Source organism: Galeopterus variegatus, unplaced genomic scaffold (genome assembly GCF_000696425.1).
Source record: "Galeopterus variegatus unplaced genomic scaffold, G_variegatus-3.0.2 Scaffold55, whole genome shotgun sequence".
Classification (NCBI taxonomy): Eukaryota; Metazoa; Chordata; class Mammalia; order Dermoptera; family Cynocephalidae; genus Galeopterus; species Galeopterus variegatus.
Genome location: NW_007726166.1, coordinates 556,978 through 557,559, shown reverse-complemented (window position 1 = coordinate 557,559; position 582 = coordinate 556,978). Strand labels below are relative to the sequence as shown.

General features: G+C 37.5%; 1 protein-coding gene across 1 annotated transcript in view; it reads right to left on the bottom strand.

Annotated features, from left to right (window-relative positions):
• Positions 1–582, bottom strand: part of MEI1 (meiosis inhibitor 1) — a 98,465-nt gene that overhangs the window by 87,587 nt on the left and 10,296 nt on the right. The window contains exon 3 of the mRNA XM_008574472.1: positions 144–267. Within this exon, the coding sequence (XP_008572694.1) occupies positions 144–267 (124 nt within the window). The remainder of the gene's footprint in view (positions 1–143; positions 268–582) is intronic.

Below are 582 nucleotides of genomic sequence, written 5' to 3'. Positions count from 1 at the left end.
AAAAAAAATTGCTAATAAATTAAAATATTACAATCAAAAAGTCTAAATCATTTTCCAAGACCACTTCTCCAAGACCCCCATAAGCAAATAAATATACATGCTATATATGTATAAGTCATGCCAAGTTTCCCATTTAATCTCACCAAAAAGCATGCTTGTGAAGTGGATGCAGACTCTCTGGTCCTGAGCCACCAGCTGTGTGACCAGGGAGGTGTGCCTCATGAGGGCATCTTGGAAGGACGACAGCACATACTTCTTGCGCACCAACTTGAAGCAAATGAAGAAAAATATTCAATAACAACCAAGTCTCAGCCATTCTGAATCCAAACAATTGTAATTTCCAAATAAAATTACAAGATGGTGCTAAAGAAATCATCTGAACTATGGTGAATTCCTTACTCTCCAAAGGGAGGATGGAGAAGGGCATCATTTACACAAGGGAAGCTATATGTTCATACAGAGGATCATACATGAGCTGATGTTCTTAATACCCTATGTCTACATAGCACTTTACTCTTCACAAATCACTCTTTTTTTTTTTTTTTTTGTCTTTTTTTACTGACCGGCAACAGGATCGCAACC